The 17,646-nt window shown below is 43.9% G+C and overlaps 1 protein-coding gene across 2 annotated transcripts in view; it reads right to left on the bottom strand.

Annotated features, from left to right (window-relative positions):
• The window catches only part of gid4 (GID complex subunit 4 homolog), a 50,132-nt gene that overhangs the window by 18,018 nt on the left and 14,468 nt on the right, over positions 1-17,646 (bottom strand). For both annotated transcript variants that reach the window (XM_038820387.1, XM_038820388.1), the window contains exons 2-4: positions 15,629-15,688; positions 10,959-11,066; positions 8,726-8,827 (exon numbers count right to left, since the gene is read on the bottom strand). In XM_038820387.1, coding sequence (XP_038676315.1) covers positions 8,726-8,827; positions 10,959-11,066; positions 15,629-15,688 — 270 coding nt within the window. The remainder of the gene's footprint in view (positions 1-8,725; positions 8,828-10,958; positions 11,067-15,628; positions 15,689-17,646) is intronic.

Genomic DNA, 17,646 nt, shown 5'->3' with positions numbered 1-17,646 from the left:
AACATCTCATTTTCCGGTTAGGCACAATACAACCTTCCGGTCTCAACATCGAATTCAACAACTTCAGATGATTAGCTCTACCCCACCACGACCAATTTGTTTTCATCTCATTTCATTTTAACTGTCTTTTACCATTTCTTTCTTTCTTAATATATAATAACCACCCCTCCCCCTACCTTATCCACCTTTCCTTACCCTTTCTCCTCTTTGCTTCCTGCTTCCCCTCTCCCCACATCTACAGTTCACCATCTGATGTTAGTTTCTCTGCTGTTTGGCCTTTCACATCTTTTGTTCTCTCTGGGGGTTGCCATTAGCACTCTTTCCCCTTGCTTTCTGTGGCCATTAGCACTCAGTTTCCCTGGGTTTCTGTGGCTCTGACTCATCTTTCATTCTCACTCCACAGTATAAATATTTCCCACTTTCTCTGTCTGTTAGCTTTGACAAAGTCATCGGACTCGAAACGTTAGCTCTTTTCTCTCCCTACAGATGCTGCCAGACCTGCTGAGATATTCTAGCATTTCCTCTTTCTATACTGGAGTAACACTAGTCTAAAGCTAAATCTTTAAATGGTGCATTCATACATACAAGCTTCTCCAAGATGAAATGAAATGAAACAAAATGAAAATTGCTTATTGTCACAAGTAGGCTTTAAATGAAGTTACTGTGGAAAGCCCTTAGTCACCACATTCCAGCGCCTGATCGGGGAGGCTGGTACGGGAATCTGCCTGTCTTCTGTGCAAAATCATATTCACAGCCTTGCAGACTGGTTACAATGGGTATAACACATCCCTAATGCTGGGAGCTGTTAGTTGAAATGGGAACTTGTTTCATTTGATTTGGGAATACCCCATAATATAGAATTATTGAAATAAAGTTAAAATGCTGGCTAGGCCGAGCGGAAGTGTGTGTACAGTTCTGGTCACATTAAAAAAAAAAGTACAAATTTTCTCAGGAGAGAGTGGAGATTTACAAGAATGTTGCCAGGGCTTGAACACTGCAGCTATGAGGAAAGATTGAATAGGCTGGGCTTGTCTTCCTTAGAACAAAGAAAGCAGGGGGGGCGGGACCTAATTGAGGAGTACAAAGTTACGAGGGACTGAGTTAGGATAGACAGGAAAGACCAATTTCCTTTACCCAAGAGGTCAATTACTATGGGGCATAGACTGAAGGTGATTGGCAGAAGGATTAGAGAGGACATGACAAAAAAAAGATTTTTCACCCAGCGGGTGCTGGTTGTATGAAATTCACTGCCTGGGTTGGTGGTTGAGGCCGAAAGAATCAACTCATTTAAAAGGTACCTGGATCAGCACGTGAGGTGCTGCGAGGTGCTAGAAAGTGGGGCTAAGTGGCGAGTTTATTTTACTCTTTTATTGCTGGCATAGACATGATGGGTAGAATGGCCTCTTTCTGTGCTATAACTTTTCTGTAGTTCTCAGGATCTTTTTTAGAAGTATTTTTATTAAAGTTTTGCAGAATTTTTCATAAAGTAACAGTGGTAGCCATAATAAAACAAACTAGAGTGAACATTAACATAGTGCAAAAAGAGAATATACAATAACAATTAAATAAACATTACCCCACGCGACCCACACCATCCTAATGAAGCACTCACCCCCTCCGCCCCCCCCCCCCCCCCCCATGGATTGCTGCTGCTGCTGACATTTTAATTTTCCCCGAGAAAGTCGATGAACGGCTGCCACCTCTGAGAGAACCCTAGCGTAGACCATCTTAAGACAAACTTTATTTTCTTGAGGCTGAGAAACCCAGCCATGTCGGTAACCCAAGTCTCTACACTCGGGGGCTTTGAGTCCCTCCACATTAATAAAATCCGTCTCCGGGCTACGAGGGAGGCAAAGACGTCGGCCTCTTTCACCCCCTGAAGTCCCGGGTCTTCTGACATTCCAAAGATCGCTATCTCTGGACTCAGCGCCACCCGTGTGTTAAGCACCTTGGACATTGCCCTCACGAACCCTTGCCAGAACATTCCAAGCTCCGGGCATGCCCAAAACATGTGGACATGGTTGGCAGGGCTGCCCTTGCACCTCAAACAACTGTCTTCTACCCCAAAAAACTTGCGCATTCTCGCTGCCGTCATGTGTGCCCGGTGGACCACATTAAATTGAATTAGACTGAGCCTGGCACATGATGAGGAGGAATTAACCCTGCCCAGGACCTCTGCCCACAGACCCGTTTCCAACTCCTCACCTAGCTCTTGCTTCCACTTGCCCTTGAGCTCCTCCACCGGGGTTTCCTCCACCTCCTGTAGTTCCTGGTAGATATCCGACACCCTCCCCTCCCCCACCCAGGTGCTGGAGACCACCCTGTCCTGTATCCTCAGTGACGGCAGCGTCGGAAAGGCCACTACTTGTTTTTTCAGGCAGGCTCGTAGTTGCAGATCTTTAAAGGCGTTTCCTGGCGGCAGGTTAAATTTGGCCTCGAGCACCTTCAAACTGGGAAAGCTTCCGTCTATGAACAGATATCCCATCCTTCTGATACCTACCCTCTGCCAGCTCTGGAACCCACCATCCATCCTACCCGGGACAAACCTGTGATTGTTGCATATCGGGGTCCAGTCCGACGCTCCCTCCACCCTCTTGTACCTCCTCCACTGTCCCCAGATCGGCAGTGTCGCCACCACCACTGGACTTGTGGAGTAACGGGTTGGCGAGAATGACAAAGGAGCTGCTATGAAAGCTCCCAGACTAGTACCTTTATATGATGCTGCCTCCAGCTACACCCCCCCCCCCCCCCCCCCCCCCCCCCCCCGGTGCTCCAACAGCAATCTCCTTACTGGCGGGGTCTTATTCGCCCACACAAAGCCGGGAATGATCCTACTCATCCGCTTAAAAAAGGCCTAAGGGATGAAGATGGGGAGGCACTGAAAGACAAACAAAAATATGGGGAGGAGTGTCATTTTCATGGTCTGCACCCTCCCTGCTAGTGACAGCGGGAGCATGTCCCACCTTTTAAAGTCCCCTTCCATTTGCTCCACCAACCGGGTCAGGTTGAGCCTGTGCAGAGCATCCCATTTCCTGGCCACCTGTATACCCAGGTAACGAAAACTTTTCTCTACCATCCTGAGCGGCAGTTCTTTGAGTCTCTCCTCCTGCCCCTTGGCCTGGATCACAAACAACTCGCTCTTTCCCATGTTGTTTGTACCCTGAGAAACTACCAAAATCCCTCAGGATCCGCAGAACCTCCCCCATCTCCTCCACAGCGTCCGAAATGTACAGGAGAAAATCATCCGCGTATAGCGAGACCCGATGTTCCACCCACCCCCCGAACCAGTCCTCACCAGTTTCTCGAGGCTCTCAGCACCATAGCTAGTGGTTCTATAGCTAGGGAAAATAGTAATGGGGAGAGGGGACACCCCTGCCTTGTTCCCCGGTGAAGCTCGAAGTATCCCGACCTCAGCTGGTTTGTACATACAATTGCTGATACAGCAATTTCACCCAGCCAATAAAGCCCTCACCAAACCCGAACCTTCCCAGCGTTTCCCAGAGGTACTCCCACTCCACCCAGTCAAAGGCTTTCTCTGCGTCCATCGCTATTGCCACCTCTGCCTCCCCATCCTCTGAGGGCATCATAATAATATTCAAAAGTCTCCGGACATTGGTATTGAGTTGTCTGCCTTAACAAACCCAATCTGGTCTTCCTCTATCACCCCGGGATGCAATCCTTAATTCTTGTGGCCAGAATCTTAGCTAGCAATTTGGCATCCACGTTTAAAAGCAAAATCGGCCTGTATGACCCGCAATGTTCCAGGTCCTTCCCTCGTTTGAGAATGAGTGAGATCAAAGCCTGTGACGTTGTTGGGGGGAGGGTTCCTTTCTCTCTAGCCTCATTAAAGGTCCTCATCAGGAGTGGGCTCAATATTTCCGAAAATTTCTTATAGAATTCTACCTGGTAACCGTCCGGCCCCAGGGCTTTACCTGATTGCATGCCCTCTACACCCTTGACAATCTCCTCCAATTCAATCGGGGCCCCCAGCCCCTCCACCAGGTCCTCTTCCACCTTTGGAAACTTCAACTGGTCCAAAAATTGCCTCATTCCTTCTGCTCCCGTCGGGGGCTCCGACTCGTATAGCTTACTATAGAATTCCTTAGAGACTCCTTTCACCCCCCCAGATCCAAGACCGTGTTACCCTCCTTATTCTTTACTCCCCCGATTTCCCTGGCCGCCTCCCTCTTGCGCAGTTGGTGTGCCAGCATTCTACTCGCTTTTTCCCCATACTCATAGACTGCCCCCCTTGCCTTCCTCAGCTGTGCAACCGCTTTCCCTGTGGTCAGCAGTTCAAATTCCACCTGCAGACTCCGCCGCTCTCTCAGTAGCCCCGCCTCGGGGGCCTCCGCGTATCTCCTGTCCACTCGGAGTATCTCCTCCACCAATCTCTCCCTCTCGGCTCTTTCTCTCTTTTCCCTATGGGATCGAATTGAGATGAGTTCCCCTCTGACAACTGCCTTCAGAGCCTCCCAGACCGTTGCCGCTGCTACCTCACCCGTATTGTTTGTTTCCAGGTAATCCTGGATGTTCCTGCTAATCCGTCCGCAAACCTCTTCCTCTGCCAGCAGCCCCACATCCAGGCTCCAGAGTGGGCACTGCCCTCTCTCCTCACTAAGACTCAGGTCCACCCAGTGCGGGGCATGGTCCGAGACTGTGATTGCTGAGTATTCTGTCCCCGCCACCTTTGGGATTAACACCCTGCTCAAGACAAAGAAGTCTATGCGTGAATAAACCTTATGAACGTGGGAGAAAAAACGAGAACTCCTTCACTGGTTCTCAGGATCTTAGCTGAAAACAACAACGCCCAACAGCATAAGATTCAGGAGCTGGAATTATTTTCAATATTTTTTGAGAGAAGTAGAAATCTAAGTCTATTAACATGCAAGAGAAGCTTTACCTTGAAATCATACATCCAACAGGCGCCTGATACAGTGACCACCTACCAATACGAAGGTCAACTCCATACCTCAAATTGCATCCAGGGCACAATTAGTACCCCCAAATTGCCATTTATTGGAACATTATGCCAGCAAACAGCCCTAATAAGAATGATTGGTCGACTAGAAAATGGAAAAAAGGGACAATGGTACCCTTTGTTGCTTGTTTTGACAACAAATTATTCTCACTCTGGGCAGGGATAACAAAATAAAGGTGTCAAAAATACAGAGCAAACAGGATTTCCTAAGTAATGTTTGATAATCAATTATACTCTGGAAAGTACAACTTTCAGTCTCGAAGAACTGTGAACTAACATAAAAAGCCCCATATTATATAGAGACAGGGATTCTGTGATTCTCTAATATAAGGAAGTGTAGATGGTATTTGGAAGAGTATATAGATAATATGTACTGTGGATTGCTAAATTGCTTTTGTCAACCAACCTGAAGTTATTCCTTTTTCAAGGACAAAAATCAATGTTTACCTATTTTGGCATTAACACATACAGGCGCGGTGATAAAGGGTGCAATTCACCCAAAAAATGACAAAGTGTCATTTTGGATGGGTTTGGCGGGTGTTTCCTGCTGGCTTTTTGGGCGATATGTGGGGTGGGGGGGGGGGGGGGGGGGGGGGTTCTCCCCAGTCTAGCGCACACTTAGGGCGCGATTCTCCGGATAAATTTCTACGTTCATTTGTGAAGGTTTTTTTCAGGGAGTTCTCCACCGCGAATCAATGACACTTGGTCACTTTTTGAGGCCCTGGGGAATTTCTCACTGGTTTAGCCCACACTTAGAATTTTCACCACTGGGAGCTGAACTCAGAGATCGGGCCGCCATTTTGAAAGGGGACCCTGATCTAAATGAGCTTGTGGGTCCCCCACCCATGGGAAATGTCACCCCGTACACACATGGGCATTACCCCACAGCCCCCAAGAGACGACACCCTGCTATGGGCTCCCTGGGGGCCCCCCTCTTCAGGCCCCTCCAAGACCCCTTACAGCATCTCCTCACTTCCAGGAGTCAACCCCAATCTCCCCAAGACCCCTACTCATCAGCCCTGCACACACCCACCCTTCAAACCCCCCTCCACCTTCCTTTCATGGGCATGGGCCCCCTCAGCCCCTGATCCTTGGCACTGCCACCGTGGCACCTTTGCACTAGCTCCCTGGCAGTGCTCCTGCCAGCTTGGCAGTGGGCAGTGTCAAAGTGCCCACTTCCAAGGGGATCCCTGGAGCTACCCTGCGCTGACCCAGGCATCTCCGATAGCCTGCCCACTCCCTGGTGCTGTTCTGACTGATCCACATTCTTGTGGACCAGTACCGGCTGGTGCCCGGCTGCAGCCTCACTGGGGCAGCTGGTGAATCGAGGGAATCCGATGTATCCCGGGTAAGTAGGCTTTACGATCTACTTCTGCGAGCGTTGTTTGGTCCTGTCCCTTTTGGGTTGAGTTCCGATTCCGACACCTCGTGAGACTTGGGCGCAACGATGACAGAGAATCACACCCGTAGAAATGTTTTCAATAGTGGGGAGCTGAACCGCCAGCGAGATTGGCTCCTCAGAAATAGGGGCACCGTTTTGAAAGGGTGCCCCAATCTCTAAATGAGCTTGAGCGTCCCCCACAACCCTACCCACAGACAATGCCACCCCCTCCCCAAGTGGGCAACCATGCTGCTATGAGGTCTCTAAGGGGCCTCCTTCCCTTTCAGTTCCCTCCACCCCCAACCTTTATAAAGCCCTTTCAGACCTCCCTTCACGGGCATGACCCCCCTCAGGCCCCAGCTCCTTTTCAGTGCCAATCTGGCACCTAGCCAGTGTGAACCGGTCACCCTGGCAGTGTCAGGCTGCATTGCCAGGGTTCCTAGGTTCTAGGAGTGCCAGGGTACTGCCTTGCCCCATCCTGGCCACGCAAGGGGCTCCAATGGACTCAGACTCACAAAGTGCCATTACGCTTGATCTCTGCTTGTGGAGATCAGAACTAATTGGCATCCAATTACAGGCCTAGCCAGTGCAGCCGGTGGCTCCACGGTGCTGGGAGAATGCGGCCTCAAATGGGCTGTGCATATTTAAATGAGCCATAATATGATTATCTGGATCACACCCAGCGAGGGCGTGATCCAGATTGTGCCAGGCACCATGGGTTAAGTGACTTGCGTGCAGTTTTGCACCTGGCATGAAGCCCAATTTGGGCCTCCTCTGTGATGCACCTGCTGAGCCCAGATCAGCGCCAGATGCAACACAGTAGGAAAATTGCACCCATGACCTGGCTTTTCTCCCACAAAGTGGTCCCCATGTCAGTTGGCATTTTTTTTGAGGGGATTAGAACCCCTGGGTTGGGGACAGTAGAGTAGATGAAATTGAAGTATATGTCAGAACAAATTAAAGTTAAGGTTTATGAAAAATAGACCACTACCAAGATTCATTTCAGAGCAGCAACAACAAATGCCTGGTCACAGGTCATGTAGCCCCCTTTGAGAGGGACTTTTTTTTTGCTGTAAAAGGACCGAGGAAATGAATGTTACTTCTGACCTTTTTCTCGAAGTTTTGTCTTCTATTCTTTCTGCAAACTTACATAACACAGCACTTCTATGCTTTGTACATCATATAATTGGATTAAACATAAGGATTCGCCTGAAAACATGCATTCCTCACAATACACATCTATGCAAGTGCTCTTCAGGATAAGAAAACCTCCCTGGGTTATCATCTCCCTTCTTTGGGAGAGCATTTCGATGTGCATTTTTTGGGCTATTGAGGGGGTGAAGTTCCTCAGAGCTTCTTGGGCATCACTGTCGTAACTTCAGTGGATGTCCTGCTAATGCACAAATGTAGGATTTACACCAAAGTCACAGTGGCAGAGCAGAAGTGCCATGGAAAGTCACCCCGACACTGTTCTACATTTAGTATTTTTCAGACATATATTTGGTGCAAATTATAGTGATCCAGTTCAGCAGCCTAAAGAAAAAAATCTGTTGTTCTTTAAAACAAAAATATTAACAGCCCGGAGTGATGTAGCCATACAACATGCTAGTGCACAAACTCTGCTGCATTGCAGATTTGATAGAACAATTCATTTTCTATCACAGGATCTCCAGCTTGAACAAATCAACCCGAACAATCTGCACATAATATCGGCAAAGAAGTTTAAACAACATTTCTCCTGCTTGCAGAACTCTTTCCAGTATCATTAGAAAATATTGCCTCATAAAGACAGCAATTATACCAGTAATTATTCATTTGATAATTGCATTATCAAGTGTACAGAGACACATGGGTCATGAAGTCCCCAGCTTCAATCCCTCACTATGCCAAGTCAGTCGGTGAGGGCATTGCAATTGGGAAAATTAATCGAAGTTCTTGCTCCTGATCACTATCTAGTGACTGCATTGGGAATGTGCATCTCTGTGGACAAGACCTTGGTGCATTTGAATTGTCAAATAGCCTGGCACATTGTTCCCAAGGTATCATAGCACGTCAGCATTTAAGAGAGGAAATGTAACTACCAAGATCCGATCATCTATTAAGTCAGGTTGTTGGATTATGCAAGAGGCCAAGGAAAGGCTTTAAATTTGTCCCTTGGAAGATCAGTACAAGTTTATCAGGCCATTTTCCTGCTCACAGCAGCAATCTTAGCGATCTGAAAAAGTATTCTGAAATCTTTACCCTGGCTTCACTCGGTTATGCAGCAAATTAAAATTACAGTGCTAGAATTGGGTCACAGATCCTCTTTATTTGCCTGTTAGGATAACACATAGGTTTCAACACACATACTTAATAATCTGTGTTACCTTCCACCTCATGAAGACAAAATCACTGTTCTTTAACTCTTCATAATCAAACTCATCCGAGTTAAATGTTTTTGCATATTGGTAAAATGCCAAAAATTTCCCCTGTAAAAAATAATAATAATAATAACAAAAAGGTAAACAGATTCAAAAGCCAAAGCACTGCATACACAACACTAAAATCCTACAGCATAGGAGACATAAGGATTGAAGATGCAAAATTCTTGTCACTGTGCAGGAAGGTTAAAATTCAGAAACGGGCCTAAAATGACAGAGCAAGGCTTCAATAAGAAAATAACACTGCTAAGTGGTAACATTTGTGATTTTCTTAAGTACTACAGTCTGCTTTGCTACTTAGGAGAACTAATTCAAACTTTAATTGAAAATTTTCTTCCAAGAAGTTTCTCAACCAAATAATGTTCGAAGCTGTAAAGATTGAGTCACATCACAGACATAACCACTTCAACTTTTGCCATGTTTTGAAGTATCAAAACAGGAAGAGCCACCAAAGAACAAGTTATCCTATGCGTGATTCTGTCAGACTAACCATAACCCGATTCCTATAGCATGACTGATTTATTTGTTAAATTTCACTTTCCAGAGGTGCTGGGTTTTTCCATAAATTTTCTGGATAAAATTCTTTCAACGTGCTCACTTGCAGTCTTATAAAAATGCCCAATTTAGCTCCCAAAAATGTTTAACACTCCTGATTCAAGCTAAGTTTCTGGTACTTTTGCACGGTTGAAATGCAATGTTTTTTCTTGGAACTCAAGAACCAGCAACTTTCTAACAAACATCATTCTTTCCATATAACAGAATCAGTTATACAGCAAAAGTGGACTTTTTCATGAAGATCACAAAAACCTCATGGGACACTCCTTTTTGTAACAAAGGACAAATGAAGCACTTCTGACAGCAAGGAGGTAAAGATACTGCCTGGTGTAACATTGAGCTGCACTGTCCAGAAGGTTCCAGGTTTGTCCAGTTAGGTAATATCAGACAAGGCAGCAATTGAGGGGCATTAGTAGAGGTTACATCTCAGCTTACTATCCCTGGGTTAGAGAGCACTAGATTGTAATTTTGAGTTCATCTTGAGATAAACATCTTATGCTTCTCAAAACTTAAGTTTAGTTGCAGGAGAAAGTAGGTTGAAAGACCAGCAATTTCCTCCAGATCAGCCAATGTCACTCTTTAGTTAGGTACACAGCTGGAATCATTCTTTCTCAAGCATAGTCTTTCATGGAGAAATGACTGACCCACCTCAGAAACTGCTCACATTTGTGTCAGTAGTGTATGGAGACAGATAACCCACCACCTATAAAAATTGCAGGAAAGCCCCACCATCTATCCCTCCAAGGCACACAGGTAACATGTCTATTATCACTGTCACATGTTATTAAGTATCTACCAAAACGTTAGCACCAATTGACAGTAACACGTTAGAAGTATGTATTAAAAAGTTAGTACTAATTGAGTCATATTTACAAGAAATGGCTGATAAAATAGAAAATTACAGAAACTCTTCTGTGGTTGAGGCTGACACACATTGTTGCAAGAATGGTACTTTCTTGTATTTCTTGCACATCCAGTCCTATATACCTCACCTAGAGTGATCAACCACGTTCATGTAAAACAATCCAAAACACAATGGGCTCAGTTTTAGCAGATTAGATGTTAACATTTTAATAATCTACCTTAACCTACCAACCCTCTGCATTTAATGGAGCAGGCAGCCAACCTGCTCACAGGAGGCAGGTTGGCAATTAAAATATTTTAATGGCCATAAGTTAACCTGCTTTGCAGGTTTTACTGTGGTTGGGCAGGTTTCTCAGACATTAGGAAACCTGGCAGCTGAAGGAAGCATGGAGAACACAATTGCCTTTACAGCACTGCTTGTGAGCCAGGAGGAGTGCTCCCCCTTTTACACCCTCCCCTCCTCCACACAAGCTCCCCAGCACCCATACAGAGATTCCCAGGATCAGGAATTGGATGTACCTGCTTGTGTGGCCTCTTCTGGAATCCTCTCTGCCTGATTGAAAGTGAAGGCCAGCAGACCGATAGCAAGGGAAGTTTTAAACTACAACAGATGCACACTGGAATTAAACCTCCGTAGGAAATGGAGAGACCTGGACTTCAAGGTTTCTTGCCCCAAAACTCCCACCCTATGTAACAGATTGTTAATATTCAGGCCAATGTCTTTAAAAAAAGATCAAAGTGTAAAACATTTCTTACTTACCCAATGTTTTCTATCCACATCTTCATCTGCATCCCACTTTCTTGTTAAAAATGGATGTTTTTTACTGATGATTTCTCCTTCAAAGAAGGTAGTAAGAGTTGGATATTCCTGTAACATTTAAAGTTGAAAAAATATGTAAAATGATGTCATTTCATTATCAACTCTCACACAAAATCAGCCCTCATTATTATTTTTATTGGCAAAGACTATTTCCTAACTGTTAGATCAACAGCATAGACGTTATAAACTGTTGGCACCGATCAGGGATAAGAACAGATTAATGTCCTCTGAAAAGTTAGCTCCTCTATGATGTTGTGGGATTTGTCAAGGTCCTATAAGCGATTTACAACATAAAGAGGATATTGCTAATTGTATGTTAATTATATTAAGATACATAGGTGCAGGACATTGTTTAATTTTTTAAAAATAAATTTAGAGTACCCAATTATTTTTCCAATTAAGGGGCAATTTAGTGTGGCCAATTTGCCTACCCAGCACATCTTTGGGTTGTGGGGGTGAAACCCACGCAGACACGGGGAGAATGTGCAAACTCCACACAGACAGTGACCCAGGGCCGGGATTCGAACCTGGGTTCTCAGCGCCGTAGGTAGCAATGCTAACCACTGTGCCACCGTGCTGCCTGGCATTGTTTAATTAAGTACTTTACACACATATAAATAGGAGATCACGGCTGGTGGGCACTATGGGGGCTGAAGTGCTTCCTCAGCCCCCAAAATTACATTGTAATTTAATTTAATTTAATAATGGTGCTTTATTATTTTTTTCTTCATTTAAAGTGCCCCTTAGGGACTTGTTTTACTGGCTTCTTTCCCCAATTGGTTAACTTGTTAAATGTGTTTAACCGATCTACTCAAAAGAGTATAAATGGGGCACAGCAAGGTAACTGGGGTTGGAGGAGAAGGATGAGACAGAACAAAGTGAATAGCTAGGTGTCTTGGTTTTGACTTCACCAACAGGCTTGGATTTGATTAACAGATAAAAGTTTCTACTTCGGGTAAAGTTTAGACTTAATTACTTTTTAATCAGAGTTTGGAAATAGTGCACGGAATGGACCACCAAGGGATTGTGATGGTCCATTTGTCAAAATATCAGTTTTCTTTGCTTTGGGTAGATACTAAATTGAATATACATCTCCACTTAATATTAAATCCCCATTTGTAGGGGCGGCACGTGGCACTGTTGCCTGTGGTGCTGAGGACCCGGGTTCAACCCAAAGATGTGCAGGGTAGGTGAATTCGCCACACTAAATTGCCCCTTAATTGGGAAAAAAAATAATTGGGTACTCTAAATTTAAAAGACAAAATCCCAATTTGTACCAATGCTAATAGTTCAAACAAAGAATTCCTGCCACCATTGTCAAATTGCATTGAAACGCTGTAAAATCAGCCTCCATACGGACTATCATCACTACTCCCAGAAGATACTAGCTGCACTGTCACTCGAGATTAGCGGCTACTATTGTCTTGAAAGCTGATTCTTTAAGTAAACCTAACCAGGAACTACAAACAGCTCCCATCAATAAATGGAGTGGGTCATTCAGATTGCTGGTCCTTGTATGGTTTGTATTATGTGCTATTTTGACCCAAGCTGTATGGGCAACTGACTGTCTGATTCTGTAAATGTTGATCACGAGACTCCTCAACAATTGTCAACTCAGTCCTGCTCCAATAGCAGTAGTGAATGATCCTTAACTTCTATACCATGGCTTCCTCAATGGAGAAAATAACTTGCTACCTTGGTCCAGGCTGCTCAACAGACCAGTAGGTACTCCGTACTTCACTAAAAAAACATCCTCCTGTAAGGAGAGGATTAACGAGACTGACTTGAAATTTATTAATGTTACACTACAATTGATTGTACTAAATTTACCTATTAAACAGGGACATTTAGCCCATTTAAAGCTTTTAAAAATCCAAAGTGCTGGAAATATTCAGCAGGTTTGGTAATCTGTGGAGAGTGCAATAGAGTTAATGTTTTGAGTCTTATGCAGAACTGGTAGAAATGTGATGGGTTTTATGACATTGAAGGGGATGAAAAGTCTTTTAGGATATAGACGAGAGAGGAAATGGAAAAAATGTCCTCAAACAAAAAGCAACGGTCAATGATAGTAATAAAGACAAAGCATTTATCCAGAGCAAGGGTGAATGGCAGAATGGGAAGTTCTGTCCAAAAGCAAAAACATTAGGACCTGCACAAAAGAAAACAATCAAAAAGGGGACAGAGTTCATGCTCTGAAATTGTTGAACTCAGTGTTGAGCCCAGAAGATTAGAGGAGGTGCTGTTAATCCAGCTTGTGTTGAGTCTAAGTGAACACTGCAACAAGCCAAGGACAGAACTGTGAGCGTGAGAACAAGGTGATGAATTAAAATGGCAAACAACAGAAGGTCATGGTCATGGTTGAACAGGTGTGCCAAAAAGTGGTCACCGATCTGCGTTTTGTCTCCCCAGTGAAGTGGAAACTGCATTGTGAGCAGCAGTTCCAGTGTACTAAACTGAAAGAAGTACAAGTAAATTGCTGCTTCATCTGAGAGGAGTGTTTGGGGCATTTGATAATGAGGAAAGGGAAGAGGTAAAATGGGCAGCTATTACACCCTCTGCGATTGCATAGGAAAGGAACAAGGTGTTGAGATGATCAAGGAGTGGACCCGGGTATCATGGAGGAAATGGTTCCTTCGAATACTGACTGTGGTGGGGTGGGGACGGCGAGGGTAGGGGGCTATAAGGGAAGACGTTTGGTGCTGGAAATGCTAGAGGATGATCTATTAACACGCAAACTATTTCCATATTTAATTGAGGACAAGGGGAACCACTATCACAATTTTGGGAGAGGGGAGCAGTGAGTGAAGTGTGGGAAATGGTTGAGGACCCTGTCAACGACATTATTTGGGTGGTGGGGGTGTGTGAAATCCTTGGTTGAGGACAATGGGAGACACATCAGAGGTGCTATTGTGGAAGGTTGTTGCATCAGACTCAACAGAGATGGATAAATTTGGAGAATGCAATGGACTCCTTGCAGGGTACGAGGAGGTATAGGCAGTGGCATAGTGGTATTGTCACTGGACTAGTAAACCAGAGACCCAGAATAATGTTCTAGGGACACAGGTTCAAATCTCGCCATTGCAGATAGTGAAATTAGAATTCAATAAAGATCTGGAATTAAACGTCTAACTTTTTATTTATTTTAAATTTAGAGTACCCAATTCATTTTTTCCAATTAAGGGGCAATTTAGCGTGGTCAATCCACCTATCCTGCATATCTTTGGGTTGTGGGGGCGAAACCCACGCAAACACGGGGAGAATGTGCAAACTCCACACGGACAGTGACCCAGAGCCGGGATCGAACCTGGGACCTCGGCGCCATGAGGCAGCAGTGCTAACCACTGCACCACCGTGCTGCCCGGAATTATACACCTAATGATAAAAATGAAACCATTGCTGATTGTTGTAAAAACCCATCTGGTTCATGAATGTCCTTCAGGGAAGGAAATCTGCCCTCCTTATCTAACCTGGCATGTACGTGACTCCAGATCCACAGCAACGTGGTTGACTAACTGCCCCCTCAAGGGCAATTAGGGATGGGCAATAAATGCTGGCTCCGCCTTCAACTTCTATGTCCCATGAACAAAAAAAAATATATAGTCTAAGTAGCTGTGTTGGTGTTTTTTTACTACAATTAACACTCCATTTGCCTTTTCACGGCAAGTTTGTCATTTCATCTTGCCTGCCTTCTTTCTATCCTATCCCTGACCTTTACTTCAGTTCTTCCTCCCGCTCTCCCACACTCAGCAGGATAACATTTCTACCTTCCTTTTGTTCTGAAGAAGCCAAACGAGACTTGAAACGTTAACTCTGTTTCTCTCTCATAAATGCTACCAGATCTGCTGAGTATTTCCAGCACTGTTTTTAATTTTAAATTTCATCTACACCAGATGAGAGTACTTTTGCTCATGTCTTTAATTGTCTTGTGAGAACATGTCAAGAGTGCAGAATCAGTTTCATTGTCCCAGGTTTTTCATAGTTCTAGTGGCTGAACATACCACTATGTGCAATGCTGATCCATACAAATCAGAAGGACAAGATTAGATTTCTAATCTGTGCCAAGTTGGCCAAGTTCAATCAAGCTATTACCTGTGGCACAACAATTCCCTCAATTCCTCTTGGCTAAGGAGGAGAAAAAGAATAAGTACAAATCCCAATTACAATCAGAAGTCTCTGCTGAAAACAACACATATGGTATTTGGGCAACAACAGGATGGGCTTCACTGTGATGCTTCACTTTATCAAACGGTCTACCGATACTCCCTATCCAGACTAATACTTGAAGAATGGCAAACCAAGAGCAATGGGCACTCTGGAACCGTAAACCAGCAAGTCAGCCCCATTGGGAGGAGACACAAATTGGGACAACAATATTTACTGATTCAAGGCACACCACACTCTACACAGAGCTTTGTTCTGCAATGCTGGTAGAACACGCTTGGAAATGTTCAACTTTCCTGGCAACTTACTGTATATTGCAAGTCAGAAGTAAATATGCTGAAATGTAACTGAAAAGTGAAGCTAATTGAACAATTGAAGAATTTTGTTCATTGTTTTTTTTGTGGCAGATTATTGTATATCATTCAGCATCACTTCTCTGAATGACTTACCTCAGTGAGTCCCTTGATCTTTAGGTATCCACAGAGAAAGGAGTTTTCCATGTCAACGTGCTACAAAAATAAACAAACGGTTATTCAGAATTTGCTTTGTTTGCACTTACCAAAACAATAAGAGCCATGGAAAATTATTTAGATGGACGAGGGGATTAGGGGAATGTTTTGAAGCAGAGATATTAAGTGCTTAAACATTTTGCCACGTGAAGTGATTGAAGAGAAAATGCCATTGGATAAACATAAGAAAGAGTAAAATTGTGCAGAGCATTGGTATTTGTCTTGCATTAATCTAGCAAATATCCTGCACAGACATGATGGATAGAATAGCCTTCTACGCGTTAGTGATCCCCAATGATGCTCAAGAAATGTGCAATGTTTTCTCCTCCTGCAAATGCTGAACTATACCAGGGACAATTCCACACTTATCACCTCAGATTTGCTGCAAACCACGAGCAATAGAAGTTATAAGATTAAAACCCATAAGGCCCATCCAATTTATCTCAGTGTTCATGTTCCTTATCAGCGAATAGTTATGATTAGATTAAGCACCTTGGTCCCACTATTTCTTCATGCCTTCTTCCTTAATCCATCTATTCAATTTAATCCTGAATACTAATAGTTACTGCCTTAAGCACTAGCCCTGAAAATAAATTTAAAAGTTTCACAACTGCATATGGAGAAGTTTCTCCTGCCTTCGCCTCTACATTTCTTCCATTTAATCATGGAATGCCTAACCTGTCTGACCACTATTTTAAATATCGTAACATCTTCCAGTAATCTGCGTTCATCTCAAAAAGGCTCAATTAAGTCTCTTGATATTTGTATTCCCTCAGACCAGGTACGGTATCCTGACATCTGCATTCCAAACTCTTCAAAGCCTCTTTATCCATGGTTTTGGACAAAAGGCATCCACAATGGAAAGTTCCGCCACGGTATTCATAGCTTCTGCTGAAAGCTTAAAATTTCACTTTACAACTATTGAGCTGAAACTGTCCTTTACTATAAACTTAACTACACAAACAACTTCCACATTTTAAATGGACAAAGCTGCCAAATTGTACTTTTGGGTGTTTCTTCCCATCTTATGTAAATGCAGTACAAACATATCATGTGTCGTCCTGCTAGTTAAGTAATTTGGTTTCATTTCAGAAGCGTACTAAGAGTCACAGACTATATCACTGGCAGAAACAGCCTATTACACCACCTATACAATAACAAATTGGAATGAGTTGCAAGTATAATGATACAGATGTAAGCCTCAAGAACCACTGTGCCAGACCGCAACCCCATCTTTCCACCACCATGATCAGAGAGGCCGCTTTGTCAAATGTCATGTATACCTTTGCCGTAACTCATTTTCCTCAAGTCCAATTTTTCCCCAAACCATCCCACAGCAGGGGTAACTCTTGAAGTGAAGTTGCAAAACCATTTCCACTGTGTACAAGTGTTATTGCATGCATTATTTCACGGTGATGACTGACGGCTGGAAAATGCGAGAAGTTCCGAAAACAGTTGGCTAGTAACAAATTATAAAGCCGTCACTCAGCCAAGCAATTTGTATGGTACTACAAACTGGAAAAATGCAAAGCAAAGGTAGGATGGTTTACAAACCGTAGCAGGATCTAGTTGCCCACTTATTCAATCTAGTGCATTTCAAAACTCAACAGGTAGTGGTTAAGTTCATAAGCATTTTAGCAATGTGGAATCCACCAAAACAGACTTGTAGATAGTATAATGTTGGCATTGCTGTTCATATTAGTATCTTACTTGAAGTCAAATGGATATACTTTTAGCAATGGCTTTGAAATTCATTTTTTTGAAAAAGAAAAGTTTGATCTGATGCTTCCCAATGGGCACAATTGGGTATGGCATAAAATGGCAATGGCACAAAATCAATGACCAGAGGCTACAAATTCATATCCTCCACTACAACTTCTGAAATTGAATGTGTGGGTATGGAAGCAAACCAGATTGTTGCAAAAATTCAACCAATGTCCAACAGGCAAGAGAACCTG

This window comes from Scyliorhinus canicula, chromosome 15 (assembly GCF_902713615.1).
Source record: "Scyliorhinus canicula chromosome 15, sScyCan1.1, whole genome shotgun sequence".
Lineage (NCBI taxonomy): Eukaryota > Metazoa > Chordata > Chondrichthyes > Carcharhiniformes > Scyliorhinidae > Scyliorhinus > Scyliorhinus canicula.
Note: the sequence above shows the minus strand (reverse complement) of the source record. Positions and strands in the feature narration are given on the sequence as shown.